This window comes from Juglans regia, chromosome 7 (genome assembly GCF_001411555.2).
Source record: "Juglans regia cultivar Chandler chromosome 7, Walnut 2.0, whole genome shotgun sequence".
Lineage (NCBI taxonomy): Eukaryota > Viridiplantae > Streptophyta > Magnoliopsida > Fagales > Juglandaceae > Juglans > Juglans regia.
The window spans coordinates 46,046,103-46,063,307 of NC_049907.1; the positions used below are offsets into that span (position 1 = coordinate 46,046,103).

General features: G+C 33.8%; 1 protein-coding gene across 2 annotated transcripts; it reads left to right on the top strand.

Moving 5' to 3' along the window:
• The first annotated feature begins 10,863 nt into the window (after positions 1-10,863).
• On the top strand, positions 10,864-12,912 carry LOC108996202 (transcription factor WER-like). Of its 2 annotated transcripts, none has more exons than XM_018971972.2 (3): positions 10,864-11,284; positions 11,548-11,677; positions 11,791-12,912. In XM_018971972.2, exons 1-3 carry the CDS (start codon positions 11,152-11,154, stop codon positions 12,452-12,454), a joined length of 927 nt encoding a protein of 308 aa, XP_018827517.1. In that variant the 5' UTR covers positions 10,864-11,151; the 3' UTR covers positions 12,455-12,912. The 2 variants fall into 2 exon arrangements, with proteins under 2 accessions (XP_018827517.1, XP_018827518.1); XM_018971973.2 differs by having other exon boundaries at positions 10,865-11,284; positions 11,803-12,912.
• The last annotated feature ends 4,293 nt before the right edge of the window (positions 12,913-17,205 follow it).

Sequence of the window (17,205 nt, forward strand, 5' to 3'; positions counted from 1 at the left end):
CTCTATATATGGTGTTATTAGAATTGACTTATTTTTATTTCATATTTCAAAAGGTTTGAGAGGAATCTTGATCTAGTGAAAGCCTACTACTACTGCAGCTTCTTATTGCAATATGGAACTTTGTGGTTGCCGTTGTTGGTCAATCACCCATCTGCCACAACATGCTACTGCCCATTGTGGAATTTTATCCCAGATGAACTTCCAGAGGACAACATGCTGCAGTCCACAAATTGATGTAAATAGGACAGTCATAATTAATATATGTTTATTAGATTTATTTAAACTGTGAATATCCAATATTGAGTTTTAATCTAAAATTTTTTATTTTTGCCTTCTTTTGGGACCATTTGTTGTGGATTTTTAATTCATGACAATTGGTTTTATATTTTTTTTGTGGGTTTTTTTCTATTTGTGGTGAATTCAGATTCGTTGCAAATAGTTTTTATTTTTTTTATGGAAAAAACCTATTTGCAGCGAAATAGGTCTTCCCAAATACATATTAGTTGCAGCCAAGTTCGTGGCAAATAAGTAGTATTTTCTGAGAAATACAGTTCGCTGAAATTGGTAGAGGGTTTTTGCCACGATTCTTTATTACACTAGAGGCACTATTTCCGACCATATCTTGATTTTTTGCCACCAAAATTTTCGCCACAAAATGAAAATATTTGCCACGATTTTTTTGTTATCTAAGACGTTTTTTTTCCTGCTGTTCGCCTGCAGTTCAAAACCGCGGCGGAATACTTTTGCCGCGACTTTCTTAATATTTGCTGCAAGTTAATCGCAGCGAAAGACCTTATCTGTTGTAGTAAATGTATTGCCCTTTCTCGTACCAAATCTCTAAGAGAAATAATACTTGCAATCGAGAGTATAAGTACTTTGCAATCATTTTAAAAAAAATAAATAAATATAAAATTCGCATGAAAAAAAATTAATTTTTTAATTATAAACTTAATTCTTTTTTAAAGTGATTGCATGTAGCACTCAATCTCTAATCTGTGGCCGGGTTTGAAGGAGAAGACTGACTCTTTAGATCATACCAAACTGATGAACATTAAACCCGCTAGCTAGGACCAGTACTACGGTACCCTTTCTTTGTAAAAACAAGAATAATGAGAGTATCTATATATTTAATTAATCCCATTCGAAATCATATATCACATCGAAATGTGATGTTTACAAATGATCATGATCAGTTCTTAAGAAATTATAGACTTCTATTCATATCGTTTACCCATGCGCGCAGTATATAATATGTTCTTGTGAAAAAACTAGTACACCTTTTTTATATCGATCATTGTGCATTTTCTTAAATCTTAAAGAAAAAGGCCCTATAAAACTCATAATTAAGCCCTAGAAATGGAAGAAAGAAGTTATACGTAGTACTACTAGTACTCTTAACTATTATATAAATCCTATAACCCAATATTTTTCAGCTTGCTGTTTTGGGCCTTTAATAGTAAGATCACCTCAATCGAATAGCACATGATCACCAACCCCTCAAAATTTAATAAATAAAGTAAAATGTTATGGAAAACATAATTAATTTAAGCTGAAAATTTTATAATCAAGCAAAAACGTATGGGCGTGGAAAGTATTAAAAGTTAAAGTTAATCTACGATTTAATTTATATATTGATGGTTTATTCGACCTCGACCTCTATTTTGCTTAATCTTTATATTAAGATTGATTAAGAACATCACATCAATGAATGGAAATAGTACTACTGACCAATCACTGATCTCGAATTAGAAAAAGGCTGAAAGTACTAAAACCAAAATTAATTTGATCATTCTAATTCGATCGATTTTCAACGCTGAAAGAATTATAATATCTTACTAGCTAGTAGTAGTTAGTATTTCATAGATTATAAATATCAACCAGTGGTTAGATCAACACGTTTAAAGTACGTAAGTTTATTTAAAGAATAATACTATTTGATCATTTGAAACTTATCATGCACTCATATAGTCCCCTTGACGTAGCATCATCATGTGATGCCACGTGCACAACAAAAAATCTAGCTTTTTGCAGCGAGTAGTATTCGCATCAAAAAGAATATTTTTTGCCGCAAAACACTTCACCTATCCAAAATTCATTCGCGACAAATTGGTCGAGAATAAATCGTCTGAGTTGATCAATTACGGTGAGCTTTGGATTTCGTTGAACAGAATATCTTTTTCCGCAAAAGCCATTCGTCGGAAATAATACTTTTCACATGAGGGCTTTAATTTTTGCTGCTAGCGTAGTTCTCCAAGAACAATTATTTTCGGCAAGTAGTCTTCGCCGCAAATAATGATGAACATTAAAAAAAATCTACGGTGAATTAGGATTCACCACAAAGAACAATTATCCACCAAAAAAATATAAATGCATAAAACCATATTCATCAAAATCCAAGCCATGCACTAATTTTATATTTCAAGGAAAAAAATCATAATCCAAGTTGAAGATGCAAACATCATGTAGAATTTGGCTCTGCATTAGTTAATGTCTCAAGAATCTGCTCTGCATGCTTTCTTAGTTGTCCCTCTTGTTTATAATTCTTGGATGAACAAGTCTGAGAGAAAACAAAATTACACCAAACAAAAGTGAAAACAAGAGATTGAGAGCCTCAAGATCATCAAAATTATACACGAATTACAAGAGAAAACAAACAATCTGTTAAAGACTCTAAAACTCTAAAACAGAACATGATTCTAAAACTCTCTATTGGAGCCAGATTCTATTAAGAAAAAAAGCAATCTGTTAAAGACCATTCAAAGAGCAAAACGTTTAAAGAAAAAAAAAATAGAAACTTGAGAGATGTAGAAAAATATTTCGGACCCATATTTTACTTGAATAAAAAAAAAAACCTCCATAAAAGGATCAATCATGATATAACTAAAAACAACCACGAGGAATTCAGAAACATATAGGAAAAAAAAATAAGTACGAAGAAGTAAAACATTACTAACAAAGTTGATGCCTGTGATCACCAAGAACCTGGAGACGCTTACAGAGAGGGAACAAAGAAGCTTCCACTCAGACCTGAACTGTCACAATCGAGTTCCCAAAGAGCGCCCATTTACCCAAACAGTACACAGGAACTTCAAATCTACGAAATCAAAACAAATAGAGATGAAGACAATAACACTATACTCAAATGAAATGCTTGCAATACATATACCTAAAACGGGAAGGGGAAATTTTGAAAAATACATACCCATTCATTGAGCAGTAGCCTCTCGTCCACACTTTGGTCGAGATCCCCCACATAAGACGATGGAATCGAGAGAGAGAGAGAGAGAGAGAGAGAGAGAGAGAGAGAGAGAGAGAGAGAGAGAGAGAGAAATGCGCACACACAGAGAAGAAGATAGAGAAAGAAACAAACGGAGGATTGAGAGACTCACCTCCTCGGCGAGGTGGCGATGGCACGGCAGCAGGCACGACTTGGGAAGGGCAGCAGCAAACTCAAAGAATAGAGAGTGAGTATCAAGCCGGGGGAAAAGAAAAGAAAAGAGGAGGCGAAGGAAAAGAAAAGAGGGGGGAAAAGAAAGAAAGAGGATCTGCGAAAGGATTTTATCATGACATTTTGATGCGATTTGTAATCGCCGTAAATATAGCCAAAACGTCGCCGTCAAAGATCGATAACGTGCTATGTCAGTCTATTGTATTTTCGACAATCAATTCTCGCCGCAAATAGTCTTTTTAGGGGCGATTCTCTCGCTGTCCACAAGAAAAATACGGCTACAGTGACAAACTAGTCTCTGGCGTCCAATTTTAGCTCTTCGCAATTTTATTTGGCTGCATTAACGGCTTTTTCTTCTAGTGGTGGTTTATTAAAAAATTAGAAACATAAATACAAAAGGGTAGAAGAAACCTAGCCAGAGTTTCAGTCTTTATCTTTTTGTATTTTCGGACGTCTTTTTAGTTTGAATATATATATTTTTTTATTTTTAATAAATTATTTTGGTACTACGTGGCACTAATATCACGCAGAGGAAAATCTGTGCGTTAAGTTTCAAATGGTCCAATAGCAAGGCTCTTTTTAGAAAAAGCTAACAAATTAATTAGTGAAAATAAATTACTACGTACGTACTAGAATAGTGAATAGGAGAATTTTAGAATTGCGGACAAATTATCCGATGACTAATCATGATGTCAACCAGATAGAGAAACATACCGATCCTGAATCCTTTATCATTAAACGTAATTAAGTTTATTATCGTAAATTAATGAGATTATATTTGACTGCTTCTTGTGTTCTTAATTCATGATCAAACTGTTTTGTTTTTTGTTTTTTTTTTGGTTTTTTTAAAATGCACCTTACAAACATATATATATATATATATATATATATACACACACACACACACGTAATTAAGTACGTATACGTAATATTAATCTTATTAGAGGGGACAAGCGTGCATGCATGCAATCTTGCACGATCAATAACCACACCACAAAAATAAACCCAAGCTAATTTGTACATACACGTGTTATTGAAAAACCAAACCGAAATTAATAATGATTAATGGAGGAACTTACAATATTATTCATTCGAGGGTACGTACGTACTGATCGTACATTACTAAGGGTAATTATTATTTTCTTGATCTATATGTTAATATATGGTATCTATTTATAATTTTAAATTGTGTTTACATATTTTTATAAGATAAAAAAAAAAGGTTGGTTTAAAATCTGTCTGCACGGAAATAGGGATATTGATGTTCGCAAAATTATTAATTACCATTATAATCCTCCCGCTCCTCTAAATCTGATAGAATAATAATTACTATATAGCTAGGTTGAATCGGTTTATAAATAATTTTTCCAACATGCATATATATATATATATATATGTATATGTATATGTATATGTAGTCGATCATCCCTTGATCGAATGGAGTTATTCAAAATGCACGTTTGCTAGCTATAAACTATAAAACAATAATTTTTCATCTCAAATATATAGACCCTGATTAAATAAATCTTCACTAGAAATAAATTATTTTGATTTTACAACGCATATATATATATTATCAGCTAAAAAAATATTAAATATTGTCGATATTATTTATTTAGAATCTTCCCCAAAACCTTACCTGTGAGTACTATTAATTAATATTGATTTAGTTAAATTTTTAACCTTAGTTTCATACACTACAACAAAAAAGACTTTTTGGGACGATTTTGTTTTGGAACAAAATGAAAATTGTCCCAAAAAGTGAGATTTAGGGATGAATTTCATATTTCGTACCAAAAAATGACGGAAGAACTACGCGTTTGAACGGTATAGTTAGGGACAAAATATTTTGTCTCTAATAATGAAACCGTTCGAATGTAATATTTTAACATTTGGACGGTTAAATTTAACCGTTTGAACTTACATTTTGGCGCGTTAAGTAAAATTATTATAATGGAAAATTGCTCTACCGTTCGAACGTACAAATTTCACCGTTCGAATGATGAATCAGTACTGTTCGAACTTTATTTGTAGGGTTCGAACAGTGATCATATGTTTTTTTTTTAGAGAATTATATTTATATTGACTTGTAATTATAAGAAATTTATCAATTAAATAATATAAATAAATAATTAGCTCAGAAAATATAAAATAATAATAATTCTTAATTAAATACTGAATTTACAAAATACTAAATATTGTCCATTCTAAAAATAAAAATAAAATATAAAATATAGAAAGTACTAAAATCACAACTCTTTGCACACTTCCTCAACTGCAACTAAGCGTTCATCTATCTGTGTCAGTCGAGTACTGATGGTGACCTGAGTCGCAGACATAGCATCAACCTTCGTATGTAACTCAGAGATGCTAGCAGTAATCTCTGTAAGAAACTCAGACACAGCAGAACGAACCTCCATACGCACTGCATCGATCACCGTTAATGTCTGTCCGCTGATCGCTGCACGCATGATCTCGGCCATGTCCTCACGAGTAGCGTTGTGTACTAATGCCTCAGCCTGTTTGGATGTCTCAGCAGTCGATACTCCATGATCTCCCGACTGTGTATCTCTATGAGGATCAACCAGGTCTGGAACATGTCCACGAAGACACAGTCTCGAGTGTCCCGTGCTGCGTGAAAGGGTGGTGTTGTTAATCGATCCATTGACTCCAGTTTACGCTTGGCATCATCAAGCACGACACTGGCAAATAGTAGAAATCGGATGATCAGGATCCCGAATGGCAGTATATCCGTCAAAATGTACCGGAACTCTGATCGAATCCTATCGAATATATACCCCACTAGGTCGATAGGAATGCCACGAGCAACCCGTATCACAAATTTTTTTTCCGATCAATGCCAACCTCTGTCTTGTGTTGTCGAGTGTCAATATTGTTAGCGATTATCAAATTCAGGATCTTGAAGAAAGAAGATAGATCTGCCTGCATGATACTCTTCGTCCTGTAATATGGGGGAGCATCTGGACCAACAATCAAATCCCCCACCTCATGATCAAAAAGGACATCGACCTCATCTGTATAAACTGGTGCCTCCTCCTCAGCTATCTCTGCCTCAGCTGAAGAATTAGACTCTCTAGGCACCACGTTCGGATATGCATCTGGCAGTCTAAGAATACCAAGATGCTCAGCAAGTCTGTCCCGTGCAAATACAACTGAAACTCCTCGGACAAAGATCCTATATGCCCCTCCGTCATCTGGGCTAGTACCACTGAACTTTCTATAGAACTCAGTAACAATGTCAATATAGGAGACAATCTCCCATGATTCCTCCCGCTCATCTAAGATAGGTCTCCAACCACGATCAAGGTTAACATTCCTAATGAACATACCGGAAGCGAAGGACAACCAGCAGCTTGGCTTGCATCACATGTGGGTGCTCTTACACCAACTTATGCACATTTGGCAACGACTTCATGGAAGAAAACCCCAACATGTTAAAGAGCTTATCAAGAAGCGTTGTTTGGTAATGTTTAAAATTTTGATTTAGTAGAATAAATTTCTATATTTTACTTAAATTTAGAATATTATAAATAATAATATGTTTGTGACTATTTTTTTCAAGGATGATTTTGGAATTAAATTTTAGTCGGAGAGAGGAGCGTAAGACTGCGGACGAGCTTATGAGTAATGCATTCCGCAAATATAAGGCGAGGTGTCATGAGCATTATAATAAGTTTGAGAACAAGGAAGATGCACGCTAACATCCTTTTCAGGATCTTCGACCTTCTGAGTAAGAAAAACTTTGTGACATGTTTAAGGATCTATCATATCAGGTATAATTAAATTAATTATTTTACTTGTCCTATTTTTCATTTTGCTTCATAATATTTTCAATTTCTTTGCAGGAGCTAAATTCTATAAACAAAACAAATAGATCAAAATTAAAAATTAATCATCATGCAGGCTCAAGGATATCTTTCCATCGCCTTTCTAAAAAATTGGTATTGTTATTTTTTTATTGGATATAGTTAATTATTTGGATAAATCATAATGACTTTATATCTTAACACATATTTATTATAGCGAGATTCAAATACCAATTATGATCTGGAAAAATTATATTCTGCATCGCACATTGATCGTTATGGAGAGTAGACTCATCCTGATATCCGTGAAAATTATTTAAGTATTATAACATGTTTTAATTAAATATATTAGAATATTTATGACGATATTAATTCTTTATCTTATATATGTCTAGGATAAAATGGTTGTCCTATGTGCTGAATCTGCGTTAGACCAAAATTCATCAACAAGTGATATTGATATTTTTACACAAGTTCTAGGTCAACGTTCAGGATATTTGAAGGGTTTGGGTCGCTGTATAAAGTCTTCTCCCTCTTCCTCTTCTTCCGGGCTTACCTCTATAACTTCTATAGCGCTAGAGAATGCAAATTCTAGAATCGAAGAATTGACTACAAGGCAACATGAGTTAGAGGCTCAATTGGCGAAACAAGCAGACATGATGATGTTCATCAAACAACATGAAGAACAGCAAAAAGAGTTCAGAAGACAGATACAACTCCAAATGCAGCAGCTTTTGCAACAGTATATGTCTCCAAGCAACTGATGGTTTTTTACATACAAATTTTGGGATTATCTATTTATGTACGAATAATGCCAGTCTCACGGTTATTTATTTAGTTCGCACTGATTATAAAACTTTTGTGAGTATTAAATAGTTTCTCATATATTTTTTCAAATATTATGAATGTCTATTTAGTTTTTTATTATTGAGTTTAAATAAAATAGTTATCGTTCGAACGACCACGTAACGTTCAAATGCAATTTACTAAACCGTTCAAACAATCACATAACGTTTGAACTCCATTTATTTTCGTAGCGTTTGAATATAACTTTTCCCGTTCAAACTCTTATATCGTTCGATCTATCCTTTTAATGTTTGAACGAAAAGCTGAGTTTATACCGTTCGAATGAATGTATAATTTATTTTTGTTTGAATGTATTTTGCAATCGTTCAAACAAATTAATCCAGTTTGAACATAAAATTGTAACCGTTCGAACGATATTTTGGGATGAATTTCAACCATTACAAAAGAAATTCCCCGTTCGGATGTGTTAGAACGGTTTCCTCCAAATTCGTCTCGAAAGATATTGTTTTGGACGAAATGGTGATTTTCGTCTCAAAATATCTTTTGGGATAGTGTTGTTGGAACAAGCTCGGGACGAATTTTTTTCATCCTAAAATATATTTTGGAAAGAAATGAGTATAATTTGGGACGAAAAATTTCATCTCTATAGAGCATTTCTATTGTGGTGATAACATTCAACTATATTTGCCAGATTCTATCAACATTAATATTATTGATCAAACATGTTAGGCGCTGGAGGGAAAGAATTGAGGGGAAACGTTAGGCGCGGGGTTTAAATTTTATTATCTTTTTCGGCATTTTTTATTCGCTGCTAATAAGGTTTAAATGGCAGCATATGTTATTACGGCGACAATGTTCGCCGTAAATATTATCTATTGCAGCAATTGTCCTAATCGACGAAGATTTAATGCAGTTGAAAAACTTTATTACAACAACAAATATCGCTGCAAAAAGTACAAAAGTTGCCGCAAAAAAGAATTGTACATTAATCTACTAAGTGATTTCCCACTTCGCGCTGGACATTAAGCGGCAACTTGGAATTCGCCGGAAATAAGGTCTAATTTTTGTGCAATGATTTTAAAATCGCTGCAAAAGGCTTGATTCTTATTTGCAGCGATTTTTAAAGTTAAAAAATCATTGCAAAAGGCCACTTTTGCAATTGTAGCGATTAACAAACCGTCAAAACAAGTTTTTTAATATGTCGGCAAATTTTTTCATCACAAAAAATGAAAAATCGCTGCAAAAGATTAATTTAATATTTGTAGCGAATATGTCTGTCGCAAAAAGTAAAAAAATTGCTACAAAAGACTAGTTTCAAAATTTTATGTAAAAATATTGCGACGATGTAAAAATCGCCGTAGTTAAAGGCTTTATGCGACAATTTTATTTTTAACGGACATAAAATCGCCACAAAAGGCCTTCTTTCTTGTAGTGAGTTGATGATGGCCGTAACCATTAATTCTCTTTTGATAGCTTTAGTACTTATTTATCAGTATTACATTATATCGTACATATATATATATATATATAGCATACGTACTGCAAGACACTAAAATTGTCATCTAAATACATGTTTCCAAAAGAAAACCGGAAAAAAATTCAAACTTTTCCGTAAATTAGAAGAGGAGCGGAATGAATAAACGAACATGGATAACGTAAGCTTTTCTTTCACTTCCTTTCATAATGATCAAATGGATTCCTTCACTGTTTAAGGATGATCTTTGGAAAGGGAAGGGTGAATATTCTTGTAAAAGTAAAATACAAACATCGGTACGAGGTACAAAATATAAAAAATATTTATTTGTAACTAATTATTTTCATTGCAAATTAATAATTTGTCATAAATATTCTATTTTTTTTATAGCAGCCTCAACAGCTGTTAGTCTTCTACAAACTAATTGATTAATTACTCTTTAAAACTAAAAGTACTAGGGAAATTATTACTTGGACAATATTTTGACTGTCACTATCTTTTTGGTAAGGATGACCAGGACCTATCATATGATTGGTTCCACGGAAAGAGTGCATACATAATTGCAGTATCCTGACAAAACAAACATAATTGAACAATTTATATATATTGCCGTTTTTTAATTTCCTGGGTTAGGGGGCCTGCGGCCGGCCGGTTGAGTATTATATAAATATATATATTTATATATATATATATATATATATATATATCAGTACACACTAACGTTGATCATTTCAAATAAATGGTTTGTTTATTTATTTGGAAGTTTTGGAATAATATTGAATCAATCTTGGAATTTTATATACAAGCTGCAGTAGAAAATTAAGTGTACATCGATGGACATGATGATATCGATGTCGTCATGTCATGGCTAACTTGGAAAGCTTTTGAAACCTCAATCGTTCAACAACCAAATGATCATCCGCACAAGATCGACATGATTACAAATTTAATGCATGCAATAACGGTATATATTTGATCATCATGTACTTATAATTAGCTAGCTAGCTAGCAGTAGAAAATGCATACGCGGTAAATAAGTGGCTCGCAATTTTAACAATGCATCCGGAAATCCATCGATTATTGCCATCCTTAAAAGGCGTAGACAAGGTTTATTTGGCAAACGATTCATGATAATTGCACTTCATCCAAAAATGTATAATTGTCTTGATCAGTCATCCCAGAAATTAATGTCCGAACTGGGACTTGTCAAAACATATGGCCCCACCGCCCTGTATGTTTGAGACTCGTTGCGGCCGCCCATCTCTGAACTTAGGATCCATTATAAACCATGCAGCTCTTGCCTGGAGATGCTCAAACTTTTAGCCCTTTGCCACAAACCCTAACTGGGCCACCAACTAATTATTAAGAGCAATATCAATATATATAATATGTATCATCCATTTGTCGATCGATCTGTTGTGTTCTCTTCACTATTTTCATGATCTTTTTGTAGCACTCCATGTCTAGATCATGATCAGCTAGAGCCCTCCTTTCTTTTATTCTCCCTTTCTATCTCCTGTCGCTTTTGCGGATAATATATACCCAAATTTCTGCAAGCCAAGTTCATCACTCATTTTGATTTTTGAGAAAGGAGGATGGGACATCACTCATGTTGCAACAAGCAAAAGGTGAAGAAGGGGCTATGGTCACCAGAAGAGGATGATAAACTCATCAAGTACATTTCAGCCAATGGCCATGGTAGTTGGAGCTCAGTTCCGAGACTTGCCGGTAACTTAATTGCTCACTTCGATCTTTTTCCTTTGATCATGATCTATCGTACGTCTAAGTTGCACTTGCTCTCATGTGTTCTATGTGTTTAATTTTCTTCCTTTTGACCTTTCTTATAATTTTCCCAAAAAAAAAAAAAAAAAACGACCTAGTTATTTTTCAGGTTAACCCTAGTACGTACATATGAACTTTTAATTTCCAGATTCGCAACTATGTATTTTTTTTTTTTTGCTTCTTTTTGTATATACGCATACATGACGCAGGCCTACAGAGATGTGGAAAGAGCTGCAGACTAAGGTGGATAAATTATCTTAGGCCAGATTTAAAACGCGGGAGCTTCTCTTCCCAAGAAGAAGCCCTCGTCATTGAACTCCATAGAATTCTTGGTAACAGGTAGATTTTCTCTTTCTTGCTCTTCATCAGCTTGTAATTGCTTTAATTAGCCATCATCACGGCACTCATCGTGGTTTATGATGATCGGTACGTTGTTCATGCAAGAGGGAAAGTTTTTTGGACAGGTGGTCTCGGATAGCCAAGCACCTACCTGGAAGAACAGATAATGAGGTGAAGAATTTATGGAATACAAGCATAAAGAAGAAGCTCCTGTCCGGTACTGATGGCGCCGTTCCTGCTTTAGGAACCTTTCCTGTTATTGATCAGTACAATCCTAGTACAGGTTCAGATGAAGCTGGTTTCTTACCTCTAAATGATCCGAACCCTAACTTGATCCTAAAATCTCAACAATATCAGCTACAGTACTTTACCCCTCCAATCACGATGCTACGAGATTTAGATCATCATGGTGAACAGAACAATAACTTTCGTCCCAGTACTTGGGTTCATTTTCCAACTCTAATCCCATACTCATCAGATTCATGCAGTAGTATTACTTGGTCGCTAGGGTATGATCATGCTCAACCTCATGACGATTCAGTAGTACTAATTGATCCCAATCAAGAAGAAGATCATCAGAATTTCAGCCTGAGATCAGCACCAGCTCCGCATGATGATAGAATTGGCCTAATTATCAATAATCCAAGTATCACAGATCAACCGCCTGATAATAATGCAACAATATTGGCACCCGAAATGCCGGAGCTCTATGAAATCATCAATTGTGGCATTAGAGTTGGTAGCAAGAGCGGATGCACCTCCTTCACCAGAAATTAATTAACAGTACTGCGCCCGGCCACCGGCTAGACACTAATGTTGATGAAGCTTCTACTTGGGTCTTGTCCACGTGATTCATCCACAAGCTAGATATTCCAGCCATTCAAACGGAGTACTATATACATTAATTATTACAACGTCGTGCCATCATATATATAGTCTTGCTCTTCATCATTGCCACCACTAGCAGCTAGCTAGGTGCATATATATGGAACTGCCTGCCGTTTGTCTCTAAGCGAAATCTGTCTTCAATCTGGGAAGTCTGGACATGGTATGGCCGTACTTTGAATCTTTGATTGCACTAGTATAGGAACACCAGTGTACTGCAGTACTGTCGCTAGCTAGTTCAAGCTATTTAGCCTATACAAATTAAATAATAATGTGTGGGATAATTTCTTGACATGTCTGTAAATAACTTAGTACTAGCTCAATATATATTTTACTATGAAATACTCTGATCATCATTAATCTGATCCGTAGATATATATATTTTTTTATTCCTAGCTAGCTAGTTGGTTATGTAGTACTACTATCTACACACACACACACACATGTTTGAGCTAATCCCAGCCTTCATGATCTTATCATCTTGATCAAACTAGCTAGGTTAGTCGCTAAGTAATATTATATATATGTCATTTAATATAAAAATCATCGGAGAATATAGATTTCACTTAACATGTATGGTGGAGATATAATTCGAAGGGACGTGCAGCTGCTTGATGCGAGATACAGGTATCTAATTATGTCCTCCATAGTACTCATGTGTGCTCGTTATAAAAGCCTTTAATTCGCTCCCTCAGGGGCATATCTATCTATTCATTCATCGTTTCATGTATCGAGTGTAAGGTGGTTACTAATTAATTAGTACATGATGAACGTTTGATATATAAGATCAGGGATCAACGTGTAAGCTGCATATATATATATATATATATATATATATATACACATACACACACCATATATATATATAGGATCAGTAGTACTAGTACTACTAAAATTAGTATTAGGACTAGTTTTATTAACACCTAAGTACGTAGTATATATGCATGGGTACATATGGGGAAACTTAATAAAGAAACGATGAGTAGTTGTTTAATTAAAAACAAAAACTGCATGTACGTAGACTATAGGACTGCGCCCCTTCGAATTTCAGTTCTATTAGACCCTAGCTTATAAGAATTAATTAACTGATCTCAAGTGATTTCAATTGCTATGTACCTGCGCGAATGTAAAGCATCAGGAACGAAATATATAGGTAATTAACGAAGAACCCAATAACAGAAAGTCTACCCTCATGCAAACCGATCTAATTCCCATGTAGGGAAATTGTAGAAAAATTGTGGAGGCCGGAAATGAGAAAAATGCAGTGGGAAGAAAGTCTTGATCAGTCTTGGTCTTCATGCATGGATTGATAATTAAATATTAGGATTGCTAAAGTTTATGTTTAAACTCTAGAGTCTAGAATATGAAAGAGATCATAGCTAGTTAGATTTATGGTTTGCAATACTGTCTATGTATTGCTAATTAATTAACTGTGTAATGTTTTTGGCGTTATACATTAATACTCAACAAATATATATTATATGACCTATTTCATGTATTTATCTCTCTTTTAGTCTGGTATACCCTAAAGTTCAATAAAAGAAAACCTTAGGGATTTTGACTTTGAGAAATTTTATGCATCTGCCACTATTCACTTTCATACTCCACACCTATAGTTTTTTTTCATAAAGTGTGAGGGGTGTTTTTTATAAGGTGTGAGTGCGAAAGTGAATAGTACTGACTGATGTATAGAATTCATCTTTGACTTAACTTGCATTGCTAATGGACTACTACATATATAGTAATTAGCTAGCATTCTAATAATAAATTATAATGTTCATGGGTGTGCATTTTAGTATGCCGTAATCAATACATATTTAAACTTCTTCATGCTACATGCATTACTGAATTGAAGTATTAATTGGTAAACAAAAACTCTATATACAGTCACTTTGTACTGATCCTTTTACACTCCATTAATGTGATTGGGTGCGTTACTTTTTTTAATATAAAATAACTCTTTTGGCCTATCACATTAGTGGAGTATACAAAAAATACACAAAAATAACTATATATACCATAACTCATGAGTTGTGGCCGGATTTCAAATACAGGAGACAATTCATGAAGGTGGCCACCTTCATGCTTTTTCTTGTCTTGGGAGGTAAAGGATTCTTTGCAATTTTTCGTCCCTTAGAAAGAGCTTTCTCGTGAACTACAGATCAGTTTTATAATGTGTTAAGAGCTTTAGTAGTGGGCTCAACAAATTAAGTTAAAATTTGGCTAAAATTTAACTAAATTACACAAAAAGGGGCTGTAGTGGACTCAACAAAGTTACAATAATTTTAGCTTTCAATATTTTCACTGGCCAAATTTGGCTAGTACAAAGAGCTGGCCAAATATAATTTTCATCATAAAATATTCCTCTTTCTCCAAAACCATATATACATGAAGAAAAATAGGAGAAACAGTAGAGAAAGATTACCGCAACCTGTCAAGCCACGAAAAACGTCCAGTGAAACAAGACGTTGCTGGTGATGCTTTTGCTTGAAACTTTCCTCTTCAATCTTATTAAAAGCATGATGGTTATAAAAATATGAACTTCGAAAAAATATATCAATTTAAATAATATGATCGTTGTAAACAAAAGACCGTTAAAAAATTATATTCGTTAAGAATAATATGAATGTTAGAAAATTAATATATATGTACTTTTCTAATAACGAATAAATATTTAAATTATAATTAAAATTAATTAAAATAAATAAAAAGATAAAAATTAATATTTTAATAGAATGATGATAGATTTATTGAGTCTAGTATTTGGTGTTGTTAAAAATTAACTAGTTAAATTTATAAAAATGAATTCTCTAACTAAAATTTGACCAAATTTTATTGAGCCCACACTACTATTAATGCTCTAACACGTACGTGCTACAATTTAATTGGAGACTAAAGAGTTTGGCTTGAACTAGAATTTATTGGAATTTAGTGAAAAGATATGTATTATATATACATTATATATAACATGACGTACGTACACAAGTAATTTGAGACTCAACTACTACTATATTACCCAGCTACCAGTCAAACCTTAACACGGGCACACGTGGAATTTCATACACTCACTAATCACCACTTACGTTTTTCTCCTTTATTTTCCACCAAATGATTCGTTATATAAACCAGCAACATTACATCTCATCTTAAATACTGTCATCTCTATCATACTTGTTAATAATATAATACATTTTAAGTGATTTTCGATATCAACTGCTTAAATGATCATAACTACTTTAAATATATCAGATAAACACAAGTGTAGTGCTACATCTATAAAAAAAAATTATATAAAAAAAATTTAAATAATTTTATAATTTGACGTACATCAAATCAATCCATTTATAGGACTGTTTTTATATAATCATTTATGAATAAAGTATTTTTCAAAAAAGAAAAACGATTCCACTCAAAAGCAGCGATGCTTTTCCGGTTTTCAAATCTTTCAACGAACGACCTGCAGTTCAGGTAATAAATAATAGCTACACAGCACCCTGCCTTTCCACTCACCCAAAAAATAAAATAAAAAATCCTTTCGATGGAGTCACTTGTGAACTAAATACCCAAGTATAGAGATTACGGGCCCCCATCAGATCTCGGCAAGATTGTAGGCCCCCGGTTTCTTTTGAAATTTTAAAACCCCGAAGCCCAAAATCAAATATTCCCACTCCAAATCCAAAATTTCAACCATGAACCAACGCATAAAATTAAAAGAAAAAAAAAAATTCAACAATTGTAGAAATTAGAAAAAAATAAAAAAGAAAAGAGTAGAGACTTTTTAAGAAGAAGATGGCACTGTTTCTTCTCCTAATGGCACAGCCCTACTCTCATGTGGATCAACTGATTCTTGTCCCACCTACTTTATTGAATTATGACCATCATGATAAATAGATTCATATATATATATATATATATATATATAGAGAGAGAGAGAGAGAGAGAAAGAGAGAGAGAGACCTCCCTCCTCCATGAAAACGACGTCCAATGACTTTGAATCGTTTTGGTGGAGAAACTTTCTATTTTCCAGTCCTGCATTTCCCTCAAATCCTACCAACCAAACAACACCAAATCCTTGTACTACAACCTTAACCATGAGGAACTCTTTGCTTCACTTCAAACCCAATTAGCCATTTTTTCCTGCCATACTCCATTTGCTTGACACAGTGTCTTCTTCTAGGCCTGGTTTTACCTTGTCGATGCCGCGATCCTACTGATGCTTTGGGACATTTTTTTTCTTCTCGTTTGAGGTGATTACTAATTATAGAGGTAGATTTGTAAGGCCGGCGTAAAGGTACCCTTATGATATTGCGATTTGATAGTGATTTTGGTTGTGGATTGGACGGTCATGATGCTGTGGCCCTCATATCTATTATAGCTTTCATCTGTCAATCAACTTTTTGCTAAAATTAACATTGATTTGAACTTAAGAGTCTTTAATAGCCTGTCAATTTCCAACTAACAAGGCTGTCGTGGCCCATTAAAGATGCTTATTGCGATCAAGAAGTAAAATGACCCAATATTTTTGTAATATTTGTTCTTATTTCGAGATTTCTGAGAAGATAAAAGCATGCAGTATGTCATGGTATATGTTTAGACCAATCCCAAGAATAACTAAATTACGGACCTTATAAATACGTAATATG

Excerpts from the sequence above, each read along its gene's own strand:
- LOC108996202 (XM_018971972.2), top strand. The coding sequence starts at position 11,152 with ATGGGACATCACTCATGTTGCAACAAGCAAAAGGTGAAGAAGGGGCTA. Across the intron at positions 11,285-11,547 it reads CTCAGTTCCGAGACTTGCCG|GCCTACAGAGATGTGGAAAG; the intron begins GTAACTTAATTG and ends TACATGACGCAG. Across the intron at positions 11,678-11,790 it reads CATAGAATTCTTGGTAACAG|TTTTTTGGACAGGTGGTCTC; the intron begins GTAGATTTTCTC and ends CAAGAGGGAAAG.